Source organism: Heteronotia binoei, chromosome 10, assembly GCF_032191835.1.
Source record: "Heteronotia binoei isolate CCM8104 ecotype False Entrance Well chromosome 10, APGP_CSIRO_Hbin_v1, whole genome shotgun sequence".
In the NCBI taxonomy this organism is placed as follows: Eukaryota; Metazoa; Chordata; class Lepidosauria; order Squamata; family Gekkonidae; genus Heteronotia; species Heteronotia binoei.
In genome coordinates, this window is record NC_083232.1 from 71996270 (window position 1) to 72018134 (window position 21865).

The following is a 21865-nucleotide window of genomic DNA, read 5'->3' on the forward strand; positions in this document are numbered from 1 at the left end:
TACTACAAAAGCATTTAATGTCCTTTCATGTTGAAAGAAAACAAGTATAAATAGAAATTTCATTGTATTGAAAGGAAAAGCAGTCTCAGTGCATTCTGGATCTCTTGACTGTGTGTTGTTCTTCAGGAGCTTTTCGCTTTTGAGATAACCCACTCCCTCGTTCTTTCCCATTCTGAAGATAAACAGTGGCTTCAGGCAAACGATAGCTGTCCATTGGAGGCGGCGGTTCCTTCAAAACACAAAAGGTTTTGGTTTTTAAAGAAATAAGAGGACTCTTCTAATGGAAGCATTCATTAATGTTAATGCCAAAATTCCCACTAAGTACCGATAACTCATATACTAGATTGGGATACCCACAATTTTGGCTTTCAAGAGCATTTCTCACATCCCCAAATTCTTTCTCGAAGAATCTCCACAATTTCTTTCTGTCTCTCCACTAGTGTGCTGCTTTTTCTGGCATATTAGCTAAAGCTACAGATGGTGGCCAATCTGGAGACTGCTTTAGTGACAGGAAAAGGCATTATGTGTAAAAATACCTTGTCTAAGAGGCAGAGATTCCCTCAATGATGCTTCCAAGGATGAAGGAGAGGACCTATTCTACTGAGTCCCTGTGTCTCCACAGCTGTTCTGTGCAAACTCACTTCCAACACAACAGAATAGTGGTGGAGAGAAAAATTATTCCTTGAAAGGGCCATGGTGTCCACCTGTTTCAAGAACCTTTGATTTAATCTGAGCAAATGAGCCAAGAGGGGCATAACTGTCACAATCTGACCATGTAGGACAACCGTGAAGTTCTTCATCTTTTCTACTATTGTGCATGCAGCTCCTTCCTGTTCCTAGAATGTGCAAGCCCTTCTGCAGCCCAATTGCTGGGTCATAGTAGCTGTGATGTTCTAAAAATGGTGTTTGAAAGTATTCCATATTATGCTCCTGGAATGCAAACCTCTATAAGGTAATCAGCTATATATTCGGGTTTCAGGCAGTTCACTCCTTGAGCTACAGCCTCTCCTATATTGACTCTTATATCTTCCGGCTTCAGTTTATTAAAATCAGCAAAAAGATGAGTGACTTCTCTAAAGAGAACAGAAGAATAACCAGGCAAGACCTGTAGATTTAAGACACAAAAGCGAAATTAAAGTGTTGAACACAATAGTGATTATAGTATTTACTGAAATGCAAGACTAGGTTTTTTCCCCAGGTAACAAAACCATCCACTACCACTCCTCCCAAACCCCACCCCCACCCTAGACATAACATTGTTAAATGGGCAGTTTTATATTAAGGGTTGCCTTCCATAGTAAATAGCGGCCCCGTGGCGCAGAGCGGTAAAGCAGTAGTACTGCAGTACTGTGGTCTGAACTCTCTGCTCACGATGTGAGTTCGATTCTGGCGGAAGCTGGATTCAGGTAGCCGGCCCAAGGTTGACTCAGCCTTCCGAGGTCAGTAAAATGAGTACCCAGCTTGCTGGGAGGAAAGTGTAAAACACTGGGGAAGGTAATGGCAAACCATAAAAAAGTCTGCTGTGAAAATGTTGTGAAAGCAACGTCACCCCAGAGTCAGAAATGACTGGTGCTTACACAGGGGACCTTTCTTTTCCCATAGTAAATGCACCCTATAATATTTAAGACAGTATTTTATATAAAAGTTTGAGAAGGGCAACAAGAGGCAGTCTGGTGCACAGCCCCTAGAGACTGAATGGGAGCTAAATCTTTACCCTTGTGTTGTAGAAATATGGCCTACTGCTGATGGTTGCTCTTCCATCTAGGCTCTCTTTGCCAGAGTCCTAATCCCTGGGCTCTTCTGCCACCAACAGTACTTCTACCCATTTTCCAGCAATGCCACCTTTCCCACCCTCCTTGTAAGCTCCCAGAAGACAAGCATGAGCACAGATGGGCTGGTGTCATTAAAACTGCTCTGTATTTCTCTGCAGTACAGGTGGATGCAGACTCCAAAATCACTCAAAAGAACCAGTGAGACTATCTGGTGGAAGGTTGGCTTGCTTGCCACTGACACCTTTACAATTAGCAAAGTCTGAATTAAAGCAAAATATTTCCTTTTATTCTTACAATGTGGCTTCAGCTCTAAGCTATGTGTGAATTTGCTTTCTTTTCACATAAGTACATTTGGAAAAAAAACTTAACTGTTTTCTTCCCTGTCCCCTTTTGCAAATGGATTTGCACCAGTAATGGGTACTACGTCTTATAAGTGGAAACTGACTGAGAAAATTTATGAAGAGGTTTAATTGATCTAGATTAATATTCAAGAGTAAAATCTGTTATTGATCCCTGGGCCCAGGGAGGCAAGACTAAAATCTACTAGGGAGAAAGCCTTCTCAATTGCGACCCCCTACTGGTGGAACCAAATGCCGGAAGAGATTAGAGCCTTGTGGGACCTCTCCCAGTTCCACAAGGCATGTAAAACAGCTCTATTCTGGCTAGCTTTTGACTAAAGGATACCTAGAGAACTGAACACCATCAGACATTAACAACGTTAGCACCAAACTATTTTAATTGTTATTTATTGAATGTTGTATATTTTAATTGTATCATGATTGTTTTATTGTGATTTTATTCTTTGTGAACCGCTCTGAACCTGCTTTGGCAGGGAGGGCGGGATATAAATCTAATTAATAATAATAAATAATAAATGCAAGTGGAAAAAGGTGTTCCTGGCATGGTAGAAATCCTTCCCTGTAACCTAAGGTGGAGTTTGCACAAGCAGCAACCTCCACCTGTAAGCACCAGCAATACTGAGAACTGGAAGAGTCCAGCAGCATACACGCACCTTTGCTCCTCCTGATTCCAAGAGACGCTTGAATCCTGCTTCCTTAACTGGGTCAACATTCAAAATAATCTTCCAACCACTAAATGCTCCCTACAAAATGGATCATTAAGAAAAATACAATGTTGTAGAAAATGTAATCCTCTAATTTATGTTTGTTTCCTGCCTTGGGAGAACTTGTGTCTCCACAGACATCTTATCCACTATCAGAGAAACAACATAGGTTAAAAAAATCCCACAGTCACTGTGACCTGGTATATAGCTACAAGTACTTCTTAGATTCATACAATGCTTACTTCAAGAAGCAAGCCCGGTGGTGTGGCTCCTGTACCTCAGAGTGCACACGCCCACTGCCAGGCCATCCTTGTTCCTCTTCCAGGCTCCCAGAAGCTAGGAGATGGAACAATGGTGGCCGAGTGGCAGCACAGCTCCTGCTCGCCTATTTCCCTTGCTGTGGAGGGGAGGGCCGAACCCAGTGCCCCCTCCCAGGGCCGCACCCCAGACAGCCACCTAAGGCTGCCTGATGGTCATGCCAGCCCTGCATGCTTGTAGCCACAGGCGTTGATAATGCCCAACACTACTGAAATCACTTTTGAAAGTTTTATTATTCTTAACATGAGTAAACTAGAACAGTTTAAATTAGATTGCTGATTTAAGATATTAAATTGTCTCCTTTGTTAGGGGCAACAGATTTTAAAACAACAGCTTTCTCAGAACTACTCTCACCAGTCTGCCCTCCTCCAGTAAATCCACAGCAGAACATTTAAGTACCTCAGTAATGCCGGTCTCCTTTCTTCTTCTTTGTATTGCTTTCCTCCATCTCATGGCTGCAACTGCTAATTTCTTCTGGTATATGCTGATTCCAGAAATAACACCGAGTATGGTGTTACTTCCCCATTCATAATCTTCCTCCTAGAATGAGGACAGGCACTTATTCATAAAAAATCCTGCCAAGTTCACTTCTTAGATGGTCTCCAGAAAATAAATTAAACTACTCGTCCCAAAACACTTGCCTCTTTCAGGCAAATATAACAATTAGACCTATGGGCAGAGAAAGCTAAAACTTTACCTTTCCTCAGCATTCACATATTAACATTAATTAATTAATTATTAATATTTAGAGCGCTCAAGGGCAGGTCAAATTATTACAGGTAGGTAGAAGTTTATTTGTTTTTATGGACACACACACACACACAATACTTAATTTCATGATCTTCATATTCTCATTCTCCTGTTTATATTTTAGTTGTATTCTTAAGTAACAACAAGGGTAGCGTAACAACCCACTTAGACCAGGGAAACTATAGGTATTAGAGATACTATTATGCAAAGTAATACAAAGGCATTTTAACAGCAACAAACGCACAGTGCACATCTAATTATAAATCACATGACCATGATGATCACATCCAACTCAACAGCCTTGAAATATTAGGATTCCCAATGACAGTCAAAGAAAGGAACACATTTTGATATGAAAAGCATTTTCATTAACCAAACCCTTGGTTAGTTTTTACTGAAACTTTAATGTTTGTGTCCCTGTATTTTCTGATCTCTTCTTCCAAGGGGACTGATGAACCTAATGAAAGGATGGATTGGATCCTGAAAACCACCAGCATGACACATTGGCAAATAGAGATCTGTCCTGCCTTCCCATCCCCAGCAGTGCCCTGTAATTACATAAAAGGTAAGTGGAGGGGTTGGGGGGGAAGGTCATGTGAACCAAAGACAACACAGGTGGTTGCACTGAGGAAGGGGGTAAAACCAGTTCTCCTGTCTCGTCAGTGGCATTTCTGCTGGTGTAAGAGGCAGGCAGGAGTAATTTCACCAATTTCTTCCTCATTACAGCCACCTGTGCTGCATTGTGTTTTGAACATGCAGATGGCCTTAACCTCCCAGCCTCACTAGTTTGGTGCTCAAAGGGGCTGCTGGTAGAAAAGGAAGGTGGAAAAAATTCACCTTTGCTAGTTATACTTGTGGTTTGTAGGATCCATCCCTGTGTTCTTTGTAAAGCAGCAGACATTTTTTAAAATGTTGTCAGGTGATATATCAAAACAGGAAAGAGAATACACACACATTCAGGATTTCCACCAGAAACAGATCTAACTGTACAAAAGAAAAATACCACGGGGGGGAGGGGGGAGAATGGCAGGCAGAGCAGTCAGAGGCGAAGGAGCAAGAGCTGGATTTAACTTGATGGATGGGGAGTGTTGCATTCAGGCCAACAGGCAACTGGGGAAAGGAAGATTAGAGCCTGGAACTAGCATTTGGGAGGCCTGGTTCAAATCTCTTTTTCCCCTTGAAGTTCACTGGGTGGATTCTAACTCCAGCTCATTAAAGAGGTAGTTCACTCTCAACTTATCTCGTGGGGTTGTTACAAGGATAAATAGGGAACAGAACTATAAATATCACATTTGGGGAACGGGCAGAATAAAAATGAGACACTTTTACTTCTCAGATAGTTTGCTTTGGTAATGTAGTTCAGGCACCCTTGGAAATCAAGGAAGCACTGTAGTTTCAGTAAAGTATGTCAGTGAATGCCATAAACTCATGGCTCTCTAAATAAAGATATTCCACTAAAGAAAGACATTTTCCCAAGACCTATTTTCAGAAGTTAAGAACATTAAGTTAGAATACTAGGGGAGCTTTAAACAATCTGCAGTGCCAATAGTAGCATTAAATACCTCTACAAAGCGCCGTGCTGTCCTACATGCCTCCAAGTAGGAACGATGGAGCACCCATTTTCCAGCTGCCATGGATGCCAAGAATTTCTCATTGCGAAGAGGGCTCCCCACAACTGTGTGGGTACAGCGAGGGTCAAAGCACTGTTTCTCAAGCACCATCCCACCTAAAGAACAAAAGAGAAAGAGAAGGGATTCTAACTCCAGCTCATTAAAGAGGCAGTTCCTATCACTAAAATGGTAAAATTCATGAGTTGAAAGCCTATTTTATAAACCACATAGCAAGTTCTGTATACATTTAGCAATGCAGAATTAGCATCTAAGCAGAGAACCTCAGAGTGTCTTACCTAGCTCTTCAATCAAATGGGAATAATCAATTCGCTCTTGGGGGTTAAGGGAAGACAGCTGGAATCTGCGCTGTTTTTCTGGTTCATCATCAGACTTCTGGTTTGTTTTAATAACCTCACAGACAAAATTCGGGGACACGTGGAGAAGAGAGATAAAACAATGACTCTAATGTGTAGCAATTTATTTGCAAATCATCCATGCGCTCACATACAATGTAACGCAGTCATATACCTTGAGACTATTATTTGGTAAGCCACTCAAAACAACCTCTGGGCAAATTTCGCCCTCTCCCCCTAGATGTCTGTGCTTAAGCCTAAATGGCAGAGAAAAACCTACAATAAAAATCCTTTTACTCTGAGCAACTGCTGCCAGCTTATATGCTACAGGGAAAGCCTACCTATATGAAATATGGAAAATACAGGGAAGCATGAGACTCAGTGGTGAAGAGCCAGAATGTTCCAAGATTAGAATTTCAATACAAAAGCTTGACAGAGCTGCATCTATTTCAGCAAACCCAACAGACTTTTAAATTACAAGAAAAAAACACTGACTCCTGCTTTTCATTATTATTTCAAATAAATGGAGTTACGAGTACTTCCTTTCCTTCTCCACGACTTTCCAGCTAGCAGGACAGATAAGATTTCAGGAAGGATTTAAAGCAATCGCTAGGAAGCTAGTGAAATCAAATGCTGACTGCTTTTTGTAACTGATTATCTTAAAGTTAAGTTTAATTGTAGATCGCTTGAATTGACAGTTAAAAAACATAATGGACAGGAATAAAATTTTAATCAGTTCAAGTGCCTGCTTGAGGAACATACAAAGCCGCCTTATACTGAGAGCGAGCTACTAGTAGTCTATCAAGGCCAGCATTACCCGCTGTGACTCATAATGGTTATCCAGGGCCCCAGCTAAACCGCTTTCAGCTACTTCTTCCCAAACCTGTTACCAGAGATGCCAGGGATGGAACCTGGGGCCTTCTGCATGCCACACCGATTCTCTACCAGTCCCTCCCCTACATGGCATACCTTTTCTTTGGGCTGTGGAGCCACAGGAGGATTTGCAAGTGGAAAGGCAATGGCAGGAGCCTGTGGCGTCAGGATCGGATTATCTTCTTTGACAGGGGTTTCTGGATCTCTAAATACTGCCGGTTCTGGGACCTCAACTGGATTTTTTACTCCAGGATTGTTAACATCTACAAAGCAAACAAAAAAAAACCACAACAAAGAATAATTTTGTTTGACTGGAGAACAAGACAAACTAGAACTATTTTAGCATAAGACTTTCATTAGAAAAAACTCTATTGACTTAAATGGGATTTCTTTCCAAGTAAATACATTCAGGTTTGATGCCTAAGCATTCGACTGCCTCAGTGTTTCTCAAGTTATACATAAGCATGTAAACAAAAATACTGTATCCATAACTATCTAATATGATTCTTCAGTTAAACACATCTTAGACTCTTGACTATATTATATTGCTTTATTTCTCTTTCCCAAACCCAGTTCCATTCCAAACACATCTTTAGGCCATCTTTTTTTAGTTCCCCACTGAGATTTGCAGTATATAAATGGGGTTTCCAACACGAACCAGGATGTGTTTGAATCAAAGAATGATCTCCTCAATTAAGTATCAATACACTCTGACAAAAAAATTCCAAGCAGAGGGTTATCTAACAACAAACCTCTGACACAATTATATAGAAAGGGTGATCAACTAAGCTGGTAAACTGTACTCTTTGTATCACCAAAATAGCTTGTCTTTAGGTCTGGTATATAGAAAAAAAATTTGGTTAAAGCATACTCGGGCTGTACTATTCTGCTGGTGGAGGGACACATGACAGAATAGGTCATCATTTAAAAAAAAAAAAACACCTCCCTGCATATATAATATTAAAATTAATTCTTGTTTATCCTTCCTCCCACCAACAGGGTGGCATCTATGTGTAGGCATTTGAAAAAAAACTCCACAAAATTAAACAGGAACAATAAAAAATACAAAATGCCCACTGGCAGTCTGAAGCTGGATGTGTGTTCAATACTGACAAACACTCCAAATCTGAAACTACTTCAGCCAAGGAGACTGTAGAGGTGTTAATCAAACTGATTCCTCAAAAAAAAAAAGGTAGTAACTAACACCATTAGTATAAAATATAGTACATTCAATTCCCTTGTATAGTGATAAGAATCAAAGATGCAGCTACATCCATCCACTCATTTTCTCTTCATACCCATTTCTGCAATTTCTGTATCAGTTACAGATTTCCCAAGGGAGGGGTCACATGTTTGTTCAGAACACTGTGATGGGCTACTGGGCCACTGAAGGTTGGTGGCGAGTCTTGCTCTCTCTTCTCTTGCAGTGGGGTCATCCCAAATAATTTGTTCATTCTGGGATGGCTCTGTGTTGACATCCATCACCACTTGATGGGATTGTCTAAGGAACAAAATAAACAATGGAGACAAGCACGGCATTGATGCTCTGCACATGACGTTCACGCTACTGCAATGTAGACAAATTGGTCACGGTGCAATATTTAATTCTGTGCTGGATTGTGACCACTGATTACCACAGTTAAACATGTCCCTCTCAGGACTGTCAAAACGGTGGGGGGAAATCAAGACTTTGGCCCCTGAAAGCTAGGTTCATTAACCTGGTCAACTGTGGCGATAAATACTTCAACTACAGCAGGGGTTCCCAAACTGTGGCTCGGGAGCCACCTGTGGCTCTTCCACACATATTGTGCGGCTCTTGAAGTCCCCAACACCCTGTCAACTGGCTTGGAGAATGCATATAAAAGTAAAGTTGCTTTCTTTCCACATCTCCATCTCTCATCTACTTTCCTTCCTTTGGCTCTCAAACATCTGACATTTATTTTATGTGGCCCTTCCATTAAGCAAGTTTGGTCACCCCTAAACTAGAGCCACTCACAGTGACCTAAGAAGTGCGCCACTTTTCAGCCATTTACCATTCAATCATGCAGACAGCTGTACTAGAACGTCAAAGTTTTCTAGCACTATAGCTCAGAAATCCGAACTATGTTCATACACCTACAATACCTTAATGCTTCCAAGACTCTACTACGGCCATTACGCAGAGAACGAGGACCATCTGGAGGTGTTGGAGAGCTGTCAAAAGAATTTCTTGACAAAGGGGTCCTTTGTCCTTGTAGTTTCTCTAAAGATGTAGCAGTCATAATTTCTTGTAGCTGTTTTTGGAAGTTTTCCCTCATTTCCAAGGTCTGCGTTAAAACTTGAAATCAAAAAGTAAATAAAGGATATATCAGTTATACCAAATGCATGTAATTAAAGCTAAGTGAATGTCCTTTTAATGCAGATTATCAGATGTGCGGACATTCTCTTTTCATAATGCATCTGTTTGAAAAAGTCTTTTAAAAATCTGGGATACTGATGGATGGTGCCGAGCAGCACACAATACATGTGCATACATAGACACATATGATGCGTTCACACTACACTAGATAATGTGTTTTACATCCAGATTTTTGCTATTCTTGCACAGTAAAAAATCCAGATGTAAAACGCATTATTTAGTGTAGTGTGAATGCACCAATAGATATACAGACATTACCTCCTTTCGATTCTTTTTCCTCTTTTGCAACAGCAATTGCCGCATTCACTTGATCTGTAGTAACATCTTCTAGATTGTTACCATCCAATGAAATACTCTGAAATAGTTAAGGGATATGTTTTACATCTACGTTTTAAAAAAAGATTACAACTTAAGAGAAGTATTATTCATTAATTTATCTAGAGTACCAAATATATTTACTCACATAACTCTACAATGGCAAATCTATCCTGAATTTCCACTATGACTGCCAGAAGTTCTAGCTCTTGTAGCATTAAGTACCCCTAGGTGGTGAGCTAGATTTGTTTTTAAGGCAAGGGACATTTCAGAGGTGGCTTTGCCATAGCCTGCCTCTGCATCACAACCCTGGTATTCCTTGGTGGTCTCCCTTCCAAATACTAGCCAGAGCCAACCCTGCTCAGCTTCCAAGATCTCACAAGATCAGGCTAGCCTGGGCTATCCAGGGCAGGGCTATATATGTTTTTAAAAACCCTCCCCAAATCACAAAAGCTACATACATTTCTAGATTTTAGAACATTATGTGAGAACAATTCCTTAAACTATTGACTGCTCAGCAAGCTCTGAAGCCTCCTTCCAGTCTATAGAAGCTTGCCTCCAACAGAAGGGGCTCTCCGCTAGGTCCTCTGGCTGAGGGAGGGCTTCAGGTTTTGCTGAGCAGAATGGGAGGATACAAGCCAGTAGCTGCTTTGGTATTTAAAAACCCACAAAAGCCCCACAATTAGACCTTCTGTACCTCATCTCCCTTTCCAGACTTTCTTGTAGCTGTAGCAAGCCTAGTTGAGACTCTGTCATCTTGTACACCACTAATATTCAGACTCATTTTGGGATTGTATGTATGCGGGTAGAGAGACTCAGGTAGTCGTTTACATGCTGTCGCACACTGGGGGGAAATGAGCAGAAACACAATTAAGGAAGAGAGGGATTGATGCTGCAGACAGAGACTGAGGATATGGGCAAATACATTTTGGAATCACAGGAAAGGCGTTTTTTATTTTGTCCGCTGTGATTGTTCCTCAAAGGTTAACTCAGTTGACATTACACAATGAAGAGTCCTGCGGCACTTTAAAGACTAAGAGTTTTGTTACAGCATTAGATACTGTGAACTAGAATCCATTTTGCCAGATGTGTAAAATGTTATCCACCACTGGCACATGCATTGTGTCTACACAAAAACAAAAAATGTTTGTGACCAAAACATACAAGATGCATGGGCAAATAAAGCATTTTTTGATCCTTTTATGGCCAGAGGAAAGTGGGAGAGGGAAAGAACAACATCATAATTCTCACAATATGGCAAACAGCGAGAAATAGCTGTTGAACTGTGATCTTAACCGACAGGAGACATAAAAATGGTTTCCTACAATGCATGAAACTTTAACCCTCAGCTCTCTCATAGTCCACAGAGGTAGGCTGTCTAGACTCTGCCCCTTCCATTTCCAGATCAGTCATCCCCATCTCATTGTTGCCACAACAAATGGGGCCACTCTATCAATTTTTGAGAGTCAATGGTATTATTTTTCTAGGAGACAGCTGTATGTCTTTCTCCTTCTGAAGCACAGTTCCTTTTCGCAGTTACACTCACTAACAGACAAGCAGCAAATTATATGGTTTGCTTCTGCTAACACACAATCATGGCCTTGAACATTAAACTTGAAGCTTGCAGCTTCACAGGATACTTATTATGTATGTCCAATTTGACACTGATTTACATATTTAAAAAATAAGAAAAAAGTCAACCTGCATTATGAAACTTATCTTTTATCATTTTAGGGGGGCGGGGGTTTGGGGGGGTGCTATCCATACCTCCAAAAGCCAGCAATCTGATACTATGTGTATGCCTCTTTCTTTAACAGATCTGTATTCCCGGTTAATATCATTTTGCTTTCCCTGGTAGATGAAATGAGTGACAGTTTCATCAAAGCTCCACCTAGAACAGATACAAGATACCAATTACATGTTAAATAATTGCCAATTTCTGGAAGGGGACTTACCTGTTGTTATCAGAATGCTGATTCAATATATTTTAATTTTTTAAAATCCCATCTGGAACAGTCCTTAGATAAACTGCATCTGCCATATTCAAGTGTAAAAATCTAACACACCCCATATGAAGACCCTGGATTATATTTTTTTCTGATGGGGCACCATCATGGAAACTCAACCACACACATCGCTTTAAAATCACCTGTTCTCAGGTATGCAGAAATGAACATTCATCCAGTCTTCCCCATCTGACAACCATATTTCAAGGACATTATTATTTTTATTATTTACTTTGAGATTTATATATCTCACCCTTCTACTGCAATGCAGGGGTCAGGATAGTTCACAATACTTTAAAAAGTACAATAAAACCATAAGGTTCATCAATGAAACAGCTAAAATCTTAACCTCGAAATAACCTTAAAATCTCAGTACCTCGAACGTATTCAGAAGAGAAAACGTCTCACAAACCAATAACGGCAGAAAACAATAGTTTTACAGATTTCATGTTGCATTTAACTTAACAGAAGAACCCAAGAATAAGAACATTGTTTTTATTACCTCAAACACTTTTATTTAAGCTCAGACGCGAGGATTTTCAACTGAACTGATTTAATGACATTTTTAAAGATTACAGCATTCATAAAAAAGAAAACTGCCATCTAAAAGGAAGCAAGCCCTGACCTGGATAGCCCAAGCTACTAAATGGATGGGGAACCGAACCTCCTAGGAATACCAGGGTCATGAAGTGGAGGCAGGCAATGGCAAACCAGCTCTCTATGCCTCTTGCCTTGAAAACCCTAAAGGTTGCCATAAGCCAACCACAAAGGGAAGCCAAGGCAAATAAGCAAAGAATTCAGTTCATACCCTTCTTGTCTGCACATGTACCTGTAATCTCCTCCAAGGGAAGCAGCAACTGCATTCAGTTCACTCTGCCTTTTAGTGAGCTTTTTACTCACACATACAACAACACCAGTCAGAGGAGCCAGAGGATCTGTTGAATCTTCCTCCTACACAAAAGGAAAGGAAGGGTTTTAGAAGGAAGAAAAATCAGGCAGGCATGTCTTGGGTGCTTTCAAGGAAGTTTCACTTATCTGAATAATTCTATCCATCCACATCTGTTTTATCTCACCCTTCTCCCAGGACACCACAATGACATATATGGCTGTCTATTTTACACTCATAACCACCTTGTGAGGTAGGTTTGGCTGAGAGGGAGTAACAGGCCCAAAGTCATACAGAAAACATCATATCAGAGTGAGGACTTGAACCTGGGTCACCCAGATCCTAGTCTGACACTCTGCCACATTTAATTAAAAGCAAATGGATTTTAACACAAGGCAATAAATGTTATTTCCGTTTTTGGTTCATGAAGGCTTCTCCAAACACACTGTTAGCATTGTCATTCAAAACAATGAAAACTAATTGTTTCAGAATGGGAGAGACAGAGTCTTCTAACCACCACCACCCCACAGGTGACTGACACTCTGAAAGCTAGCAAGACTGTCCAGGTTCCTGCAGAATGTGTGTGCACGCAGCCCAAAGCAGCTTGAAAGTGTCAGTGGAATGGAGCTGAATTGTGCAGTTTCACCCCTTCCAGTTAGCAGACCACAGCATTGACATTCACCCCACTGAGCCTGCCTCGGTGGGGAGGGCGGGGTATAAATCGAATTAAACATAAACATAAAGTTTATAATAGCAAACTACCATGGAGATTAACAATACTTTGCATGCAAAGATGCAGTATTCAAAAATTCAGCTGACAGATGCCATTGTATGTGTGTGTCTCAAGCTTGCAACCAAAAGGAAAATCTCAAAACTACCACTTGTGGAGGTGCAGCCTTCAACTGAGGACTGGCACTGAGAGCAGCTGTTTGCCGTGTGCTGTTTGCCAAAGCCAGTTTTAAGTTCCTGCCAATGACTTCAGAAAGAGGAGTACTCAGTTTTCTGTTGCGTTGGTTAGAACCCTCCGGGGTTTCCAAAGCTGCTAAAGCATCCTGAAAAGGGGGTAAAAGATACTTGGTTTACAAACGTTCTCAGTTCAATGCTCTCTGCAAGGGGAAAATGATTTACTTGTTAGCAGAGTGGTTCAACTCTTTTCTTGCCATTGATTAAATAATTATATTGCTTCTCAGCCTTTTGGCTAAGATAAATTAAATAATTACAGAGGCATTTTGATAGTCCTCTTGGCTAAGAATGGCACTAGTCTTGCCAGTGTTGGTAATACCAAAGAGAGGTAAAGAGAATCACTAAGTCCCTCGAACCTGGTGCTATGTACTCAAACGCACAATCAGGTTCTGACACTAAAGACAGTACTCCATGTTACTGGTGTTTTGTTTTTTTGTTTTTTTAAAATAACATACAAGTAAAAATATACTTGAGAAAATAACAGATGGCTTCTTGGTTGTTGTTTTTAAGGACTAAAACCCCTGAAAGCTTCAGCTTTTATTATGAAATCAAGTAGAAGCCTACGATATTTTCAGTGAGTCAAATTTCTTATTTGACTTTTCCCTCTGACCAGGTCAGATTCATTACCCATATAAGTTATCACAATCCATTTCCACACCGCCAAACATTTTCCTGCATTCTCTTGAAAGTCTGTTTCACTCTTTATGAACAGCACCCCTTCCCATTTTAAGCAATTTCAAAACCAACAGGCCAACTGAAAAGTCAGAAATCCCAGGAGGTGCAAGCCAACTCTTGAGATCACCAAAAGACTTGAAATACTTCTACAAGGAGGAAACAACAGTGTCACTACATTCACTGTAGAATGTAACATCAATACTCCAAATGATGGGTTGGATCCAGCTATCCTCTCTCATTTTAGGAAAGCTGATTCTAAGGGTCACAGGACCTGCACAGACTAACAGCCATGTAGGTTGAGGGCCTGCAATGCGAAGGGGGAAGCGTATGCTTCTTCTATCAGCACAGCATGACTAACTAAAGGAGAAGAGGGTGATTTTACCACCTCCCTTCTCACCATCATATGGCTATTAATCTATGCTGGTGCCATGACTTTGGAAATCAACTTGCCTGAGGTTGAAAAGGACTGATGGGGATGCAGGGTATTATGGGGGGAGGGGGAGGTAATCCACAATCTATGTACTTACAGATGACTGGATCTAGCCCACTGAGAGGACTGACTTTTTATGAAGCATTATTCAAAGTGTTTTGGGGCTTTTTATGGTAGTGTACCATACCATTGTAACAATTGGGCACAACCCCCACTTCCTTTTAAAGCAGCAAAACCGTCACTCAGTAGCAAGATGGTACCAGCTGTTATTAACTGTTGGGAATGACCAGCAACTGTTAACATGCTAGTGCTCCCCCCTCCCCAACACTAAATACTGGAACAAGATATCCAAGATATTTACCTTGACATCAAAAGAAGGCTTGAAGAGCTTGTCTTTTGACAAGAATTTGGATGGGGTATCCAAGTGCAGAGATGGCTCTTTCTGTAATGGTTTCCCTTCTGGTGGTGGGCTTGGCCTTTTACCAATATGCTGTGAAATAACAGTCTGGAAAGCTTTACTCTGGAACCGCTTCATATCAAGAGGAGTCACAGCTGTTCCCTTCCCAGTTTCAAAGATACTGTGGGCTCTATCAGGTGTATTTGAAGATGCTGCATCTATTCCTGCTTCAAATTGCTCATTTTTGAAGGTCTCTTCTATGAGTAAAAAATTTTTTTAAGCTTCATCATTTGCATATTTTTTCTTTTGAACAGAATTTTATTGTAAAAATTATTCTATTGTTTCCTTCAAACGACATACTGATCTAAAATCCATCTTCTCTTCTAGAACTTCATGCAGCTTAGTTGCACCTTAGATAAACAAAAACATCCCACTTCTTCTTCTCCCATGTCCTGCATGCACTGAACCACATGATGAAGAAGCCAACTTTAAGAGAGGACACTGCATTATCAGACTGCTAAAAACCTGATGTCACAGACTTGAAGTCAATGTTTGCCTTCTGCTAAGTGATAACTTCTGGAATCAAAGGACCCACACCCCCTTCTGCTCATGCAAAAGCAAGTTTGAGCCCAAGACAATATTTATAAAGTGCTTAGGATATGCTGACAGAAGAAGTTTAAAAGAGAAAAGAAAAAGAACAGGGTAAATCTGAAGCTTTTATTTTTCTATTATACATCAGGGGCACACCAACTCAAACTTTATGTCAGCCTACCTTCAGCAATGACATTGTCTATCGAGAACTGGTTTTCCTCAGCCTTTTCCCCTGTCCTGGCAGACTCCAGCAGCCAAGCCATAGTAACAGCTGGGAGATTCCACTTCTTTGCAGCTTCATACTTTGAACCATCTGGTTCTTTTACTACCAGGTGGGTGCTGACAAGCATGCCTTTCCTTGGGTTAGCCTTTCTCACAAAGAATTCCTGAACTCTGAAAATGAAAACATGCAACATTCCCAATTCCAGACTCATAAAACAAAATCCATAGTAGCATTTTATATATCCAAATGTTCTAAAAAGAAAAAAGTGACACATCTTTAAGACCACAAAGAATACATTTCAATAGTTTAGCAATTAACTTTCAATGCATAAATGAACTAGCAAATTGTCTCCTCTCCCTTGTAATATTTCAGAGTTCCAAAAGAGTTCTATATAACAGAAAAGTCACAGATGATGACATATCACATACCTTGCCCCAAGCAGATTTGCCAGGTATATTAAAGAGTCTCTCTCCGCTCCACTAAACTGGCTGAAGGATAAAACACATTTTTCCAAGGGTGTGCTTCCTTCCTTCACAGACACCGGTATGAAAAGTGGACTTGACTTTGGCTCTAGAAGGACCTGCTGTTCAACACACATCACCTAACAATGGGGAAATAAATAATGCAAATTAACCAATAAACCTTAAAACTTTTCAGTAATGCTGAGATTCTGGGGCAAGAAACCATGGCATGCCAAATGAATTATTTGGAAATCTCAGGGTTTAATCCAAAATTCTATGAGTGTTAAATGCATATGCTTGCACATATTTCTAAAACCTGGATAGGCTTGAAAAATGCAGTCTGAAAACCTAGCAATTGTTTAAATACTTAAAATGATCAATCTGTTCTAGTCATCATCACCAGCATCGTAACTGGAAAAAACCTTCGAACAGCAAAACCTGTCTGCAGCTGCTAAATTCAGGCTGAGTTAGCAAGTACCAACAGCAACACAAGGATGACATTTGTTAACAGTAACCAGTTGAGATTCTGAGGTGGTTCCACATGAATATATAACATATTGGTCATGTTATTTGTGGCAGAAGAAATCAATGATTATAGGCAGGGGTTGTTTTGTAGGAAAATAGGTGGTGGAGCTCATCCAAGGATTGTTATGCAGCTGCACATACTATTCAATGGACAAGAAGGTGGAACTCTCAGAAAGGTTCAGGAGCAGCGCTCCTGTGAGCTCCCACTGAATCTGAGGCCTGATTACAGGAGTAAAACACAATGAGACCAGAAAATGATCAGTATCATTTTTGCTTATTCCTAATTAAACTTTGGATCATGCATTCTACACATTCTCCTAGGATTTGCACTTACCAGCCACGTATTTGTAACCACTTCTCCAACAGTTGACTTCACTTTGCACCCTAATAGTGGAACCACAGCATAGTCACCAACTGCTTTACTTTGTTGAGGCAGAACGTTCCCTGAATACTCTTCAATCAGACTTCTTACGTAATATTCATCCTCTTTGCCAAAGCCCAGAAGAATAAACTTCTTGCCAGCAAACAAGGCTCCTTCAACAACTGTAGAAGTCTCTGTCAAAGAACTGGTACTAATAGAGAACCCTTTTCCTTGCATGGTAGGGTGATTAGGATCACTGTTGTCACCAACATCAACTGCAAGGGAAATTAAAAATGCTATAGTCCTACTACAGAAAAAATACATGGGTTGGATCCAACCAGCTTAATCTTTTTATCACTAAAAAGGCTATGCTAAGGGTCATGGAACGTGCGTGGACAAAAGCCAGGTGGGATGGTTGCAACAAGGAGGGGAACTGGACAAGTCTGTATCAAAAAACAAGCTGGATCCAACTTTCTATATGTGTAAGGTGAAAGAGGAAATGTTTGCCAAGCTGGTCACTGTGCCAATGAGATAAAACAAATAAAAACAGAGTCCAGTCTCTTCTATATACTTCTAACATTGTTGGTGAAAAGCTCTGTGAAGTCATGCCAATTCTCTGTCTGAGAGCCATGGGAAGAACAGGCAGTAGGAGCCAAATAGACCAATGGTCTAAGGCTGTGTTGCATTTTTAATCCTGTGCACAGCCCAAACAAAACAAACAGGAGGTTATGCAGCAGCAACAGGTATATAGGACACTAAAAATTTAAAGCACACAGAATTTATTATGTACTTTAAACATCTATTCATACATGCATAAGCCATGCGCAAACAGATTGCCTTATGCCACCCATCACATGTCTACAAGTTCATCATTATCATGGTTAAGCGGCTGTAATGCACCTTCCATTGCCAGAGCTGCTTGTAAGTCACAGGAATGTTCTAACTCTGTTGAAGAATGCTGCATCAAAGAATAGTGACAAACATGGCAGTTTCTGTGAGGCAAATGGCAAATCACTTCCCCAGGAATAACTTCAGGTTACCTCAGGGAAAGGAGGCACTGTGCAGTGTTAGCAGGATGGGGAACACAGAAACAGGTGAAGAGTAGGATGGATAATTCTTACCTGCCGTAGAATTATTAGTGACATATTGAGACAGAAGGTCTTCATCTGCTTCATGAGCTGATGTAATGTTCACAGCTCCTATATTTGAAAAGCTATTATTTTGGGGAAGGACTGGCTTCATTACATGGTGCTCCAAAATGGAAGTATCCACTGGCTGGTAGGTTGCAGGGATATATTGTTCCTCAGGTACTAAATAACCCTTTCTAAAGCATTCCAGAAGCCATTTTGCTGTCACAACATATGGTCTATAAAACAAAACAAAAAATTACAGAGGATTGGGCAGGGAGAATCTACCCTTCCTTTGGAAGTCATATATATTTTACATTCCTGCCACAAAGCCCAGACCAAGAAACAGTTTTTGAATATCAAAACAGTGACATGCAGATCTGGAATTGACGTTCACTACTCAGCATTTGACTTTTATAGAACTGAAATGAAATTTCTGCCAATTGAAGATTTACTAGGCAATGTTCACAGATAGCAAAGAATCTCTCAGGTATTATTTTAATAGCAAGCCATATATTTAACATTCAACAAAACACAAGGGGTTTACATGTACATAACTCCAAGATAACAGACAAGATCACAGTTACAAATAATAGGGGTTATAGCTCACTTCTCTCTCTCAGATCTGGTCAACAGTTCCAATCAAATTAAAATAATTACAATTTAACAAGATGCTCATCATTGTATACCAAAGAATGTGCAATGTGAGTGAAAAAAACTTTTATTTTTAAAAAACTAAAAAGTTATCAACATGCTTCTAGAAGGAAATGTGTTAGCAGACTAGTTACTAGTACCTCTGTGATGTTTTCTTCAAAAATTGCTTCAGTTCATCATCACAGTCACCAGCGATGATGTGTGTCACCTCCTCATTGAGCTGATTAAAACGAACACCTCCTCCAGAATTAATAAGCCGCCTCATCTTGTCTAACTTCCTGCCACTGAAACCAGACAGGTAAATCTGCAAGGGAAAACGTATTGAACAAACTTGATCCAAAGCAGTAAATCAGAAGTGATTAAAGACAACCCCATGTACAGCTAACAGCGAAACATTCCTGTAAAGTTTTCTCTGCAGCACTTCTCACTGCTGAAGAGGGAAGCCACTGCAGAGCACAGATCTCTTGCTTGGACTGTAGCTTAACCTTCTTATTCTGCTTGAGAGTGTTGTTTTTTAATCTCCTACATATATTTCTTGTTGGATATTAGAAATACAATTTATCTGGATTTCCTTGGAATGCAATAACATGTAAACTAACAATGGAACCAACTACAATATACAAATGGTACCCTAACAGAGAACCTCAATGCCTTTGGCTGCCTGGGCAGGCTGCTGGGAGAAGCATTTGTTTCCTTTTTCTGGAGAAAGAGACAAACAGAAATGACAGGCATTCACTGCCACACATTCATTCAAGACGGCAGTGTACAACTCTGCCCTGCAAAACTGGGGGGACTGTATAGTTCTAGAGGTCAACATAATTTGCTGAGTAATTTCACAAGTGTATGTGTACTGTGAGACATACTCGACAGCCATCCAGTAAATCTTCAGGAGCCTGCAAAGAGCTAATATCCAAGTTGATCAGATCATCAAAAGGCAGATCCAGTTTGCTGTTCACAGCCAAGCTACATCCTGTTTCATTAACATCACTGAAATTGATGTTTGAAATATGGCTGACGTCTGAGAGGGTCCGATCTGTGAATAAAATTTAAATAAAGAAGAAAGTTAGACAGACTTTAGTGAAGTGTATAATTATGCAATCTATAATCTTCCTCTGGTATAACAAAAGAGATGGCTGATTAAAGAACTACTGATTAAAAATATTATTATTCAAATGTATCATAGGTACACGTATTTAGACAATTCATAATACTTCATTGAAAATAGCCTTTTAATTATAGAAACCACTTAAACATGCTTTTGTAAATTTACAGGGCAGTTTGGTGTAGTGGTTAAGTGCGCAGACTCTTATCTGGGAGAACCGGGTTTGATACCCCACTCCTCCACTTGCAGCTGCTGGAATAGCCTTGGCTCAGCCATAGCTCTCAAAGGAGTTGTCCTTGAAAGGCCAGCTTCTGTGAGAGCTCTCTCAGCCCCACCTACCTCACAGGGTGTCTGTTGTGCAGGGGGAAGGTAAAGGAGATTGTGACTGCTCTGAAACTCTGAGATTCAGAGCATAAGGCAGGATATAAATCCAATATCTTCTTCTTCATTAGTGCCACTAATAAAATACTAGGCATATAGTTCTTTCTTTGCTTTAATAACTTCTAAAAACACCACCAGCTAGGATACAATAGATGTGGACTTAGATCCACCAGAAGGTTTGTACAGATGGAAGAGATTTCTATCTGCAACACTCAGCTTTCCTGCCTCCTCTCTCCAACGGCAGTCCAAAACACCCCCTGAAATTCTATTCCTGTAGGTTAGGGAACACACATGAACAAGATGAAGGGGAGACTGGAGAAAAATCCGCCCCCGCAGTGTGAAATTTCTCTGATGGATCCAAGCCATTGGGTTGGATTGTACAGATCTGTTCCACTAACAGTAACACTTCCCTCTCCTGGATTCCTTGCACCAGAGAAAGCACCATCATTAGCAGAATAAATCCACAAAATCCCACCCACAGTAGGCATCAACTTATGCAAAGATTTTACCACAGGAAGTTGGTCAATGGGCTGGTCTAAAGTCATTCCCCTCCCCACAAACACATTCATAAGCCTAGTTATTGTGTGTGTGTGTGTGTGTGTGTGTGTGAAGTGCCCTCAAGTCACAGCTTACTTATGGTGACCCTGTAGGGTTTTCAAGGCAAGAGCTGAGGTGGTTTGCCATTGCTGGCCTCTGTGGACCAGCCCCAGACTTCCATGGTGGTCTCCCATCCAAGTACTAACCAGAACTAACCCTACTAACCTTCTAAGGTCTGACAAGATTGGTCTAGCCTGGGCCACCCAGATCAGGGCCTGATTATTGTACAGGTCCTTTAAATACTTATGGCCAATAATGTTATAAAAGATACCACAGAATGTAACCTTCAAGACTGGCCCCATAAACCATAATGCAGTCAAGAACCATTCTAATTATAGACACTCAACCACCTTATTACGTACTATCAGGCTTGCTGGCTTCATTCGTAGGAGTTGATGTGCTTGGGGCACTGTCTTGCTTTGACCCAGGATCTACCGTATACATCAATTCATCCTGGCAAAATCCCTTCTCAATACTGTCAAAGAACCACTGGATAGATACACAGTGGACATTCCACCTTCTTGCACATTCATATTTTGGGCCTGTACCATGTACAAAAAAAAAACAACCGAAAGTTCACACAGTAACACTACAAGCAATTTGTCAGAGAAATAAATTGCCAAAAACTCATATAAGGCCAACCATTACAGGATACTTCTTCAGGGACATGTGAAAACCCAACTTTTCACTCACTTTGGACATGCAGAGCTTATCCCTTTTAAATAACCGAACTGGCACATGGAGAGAACAGGATATGAACACAATAAAGTTTTAAATGTATGCCTTATAACTGCATTGAGGTCATGATTATATCACATGGAGAAAATTTTGTTCTCTAGGCTTCATTCAAATATTTCCATTTAATGAAATTGTGGAGAAGACTTAACAATATCAGAGTATCATTCAAACAGCCAGATAAGGGAGGTACTTTTTTAAATCTATATTTCTATTAACAGATCTGTGTCATCAACCCTCTCTCTCCCATTTCCTTGAGGTACATGGTTCTATATTTATTCCTTGTTTTCTCTTTTCCA

General features: G+C 40.5%; 1 protein-coding gene across 1 annotated transcript in view; it reads right to left on the reverse strand.

Moving 5' to 3' along the window:
• The window catches only part of TOPBP1 (DNA topoisomerase II binding protein 1), a 32691-nt gene continuing 10826 nt past the window's right edge, over positions 1-21865 (reverse strand). The window contains exons 6-27 of the mRNA XM_060248899.1: positions 21194-21373; positions 19615-19784; positions 18892-19055; positions 18092-18336; positions 16944-17245; positions 16052-16224; positions 15582-15793; positions 14774-15063; positions 13223-13396; positions 12288-12409; positions 11220-11343; positions 10150-10296; positions 9396-9492; positions 8864-9056; positions 8038-8240; positions 6836-7002; positions 5810-5924; positions 5466-5629; positions 3553-3693; positions 2785-2874; positions 944-1105; positions 1-229 (exon numbers count right to left, since the gene is read on the reverse strand). Of these exons, the coding sequence (XP_060104882.1) occupies positions 86-229; positions 944-1105; positions 2785-2874; positions 3553-3693; positions 5466-5629; positions 5810-5924; positions 6836-7002; positions 8038-8240; positions 8864-9056; positions 9396-9492; positions 10150-10296; positions 11220-11343; positions 12288-12409; positions 13223-13396; positions 14774-15063; positions 15582-15793; positions 16052-16224; positions 16944-17245; positions 18092-18336; positions 18892-19055; positions 19615-19784; positions 21194-21373 (3779 nt within the window). The 3' untranslated portion in view covers positions 1-85. The remainder of the gene's footprint in view (positions 230-943; positions 1106-2784; positions 2875-3552; positions 3694-5465; positions 5630-5809; positions 5925-6835; positions 7003-8037; positions 8241-8863; positions 9057-9395; positions 9493-10149; positions 10297-11219; positions 11344-12287; positions 12410-13222; positions 13397-14773; positions 15064-15581; positions 15794-16051; positions 16225-16943; positions 17246-18091; positions 18337-18891; positions 19056-19614; positions 19785-21193; positions 21374-21865) is intronic.